Source organism: Bison bison, unplaced genomic scaffold (assembly GCF_000754665.1).
Source record: "Bison bison bison isolate TAMUID 2011002044 unplaced genomic scaffold, Bison_UMD1.0 scf7180017864108, whole genome shotgun sequence".
NCBI classification, from domain to species: domain Eukaryota; kingdom Metazoa; phylum Chordata; class Mammalia; order Artiodactyla; family Bovidae; genus Bison; species Bison bison.
The window spans coordinates 9,479,206-9,480,363 of NW_011494680.1; the positions used below are offsets into that span (position 1 = coordinate 9,479,206).

At 50.1% G+C, this 1,158-nt stretch overlaps 1 protein-coding gene across 2 annotated transcripts in view; it reads left to right on the plus strand.

Annotated features, from left to right (window-relative positions):
• LYN (LYN proto-oncogene, Src family tyrosine kinase) overlaps positions 1-1,158 on the plus strand; it is a 75,829-nt gene that overhangs the window by 36,867 nt on the left and 37,804 nt on the right. For both annotated transcript variants that reach the window (XM_010838968.1, XM_010838969.1), the window contains exon 9: positions 1-58. In XM_010838968.1, coding sequence (XP_010837270.1) covers positions 1-58 — 58 coding nt within the window. The remainder of the gene's footprint in view (positions 59-1,158) is intronic.

A 1,158-nucleotide genomic window follows, 5' to 3' on the forward strand; every position in this document is an offset into this window, starting at 1 on the left:
GAGTCCATCAAGCTGGTGAAAAGGCTGGGCGCCGGGCAGTTCGGGGAAGTCTGGATGGGTGAGTGTGTGGCTCTGAAGCCTGAGTCCCTTCTGGAGAAATAAGGGCTCCAGCTGATTTCTGTCAGTTTTCTCAGAAGCATCAATGCTTTCATTTCTGTCCCCCTGGTGCCAAGAACAAGCCCACACAGTCCTCATGATTAGACTCTTCATCTTCCTCGAGACTTAGGGATTCTTTTGTTGGATGAATGTTTACAAGGAAGGGGCAGTGGGTGCTTATCCTGGTTTATCTGTCTACTCTTCTCTGACTCTCATCAGCAGATTCTTTGGACATACGGTTAAGTGCAGGCATCTCAGGGAAAGGTACAGTTGGGTTGTGTGCCTGTGCTCAGTTGCTCAGTTGAGTCTGACTCTTTGCGACCCTATGGACCGTAGGCCACCAGGTTCCTCTGTCCATGGGATTCTCCAGGCAAGAACACTGGAGTGGGTTGTCATGCCCTCTTCCAGATGATCTTCCCAACCCAGGGATCGAACCTGCACCTCTTGCATCTCCTCTAATGGCAGACAGGTTCTTTACCACTAGCACCACCTGGGAAGTCCATAATTAATTCTTACTGTGCTGTAATTCTCTGGGAGCATGATAATGGAATCAGGCTAAATCATGATTACACAGCCTCACCTTGCTCACTGGGGTCTGTGTGAGTACGTGGCACCCTGTTTCTGGTCGGGTCCACAGACCGGGGGCGTGATCTTGCTCTAGGTGTGTCTCTGCTCCCACTCTGCTGCCTAAATCATCACCTCCTCCTCCTTGCTCTGTCCACCTTTCCTTTCTTATTGAAGTAAAATTCATGTAACAGACTCTGATGCTGGGAGGGATTGGGGTCAGGAGGAGAAGGGGACAACAGAGGATGAGATGGCTGGATGGCATCACTGACTTGATGGACGTGAGTCTGAGTGAACTCCGAGAGTTGGTGATGGACAGGGAGGCCTGGCGTGCTGCGATTCATGGGGTCGCAAGGAGTCGGACACGACTGAGCGACTGATCTGATCTGATCTGATCTGAAGGTCAGTCATTTTAAAGTGAACAATTCACACTCACGTTGTTGTACAGTCACCACTTCTATTTAGTTCCAGAATATTTCCATCAGTCCAGAAGGAAGC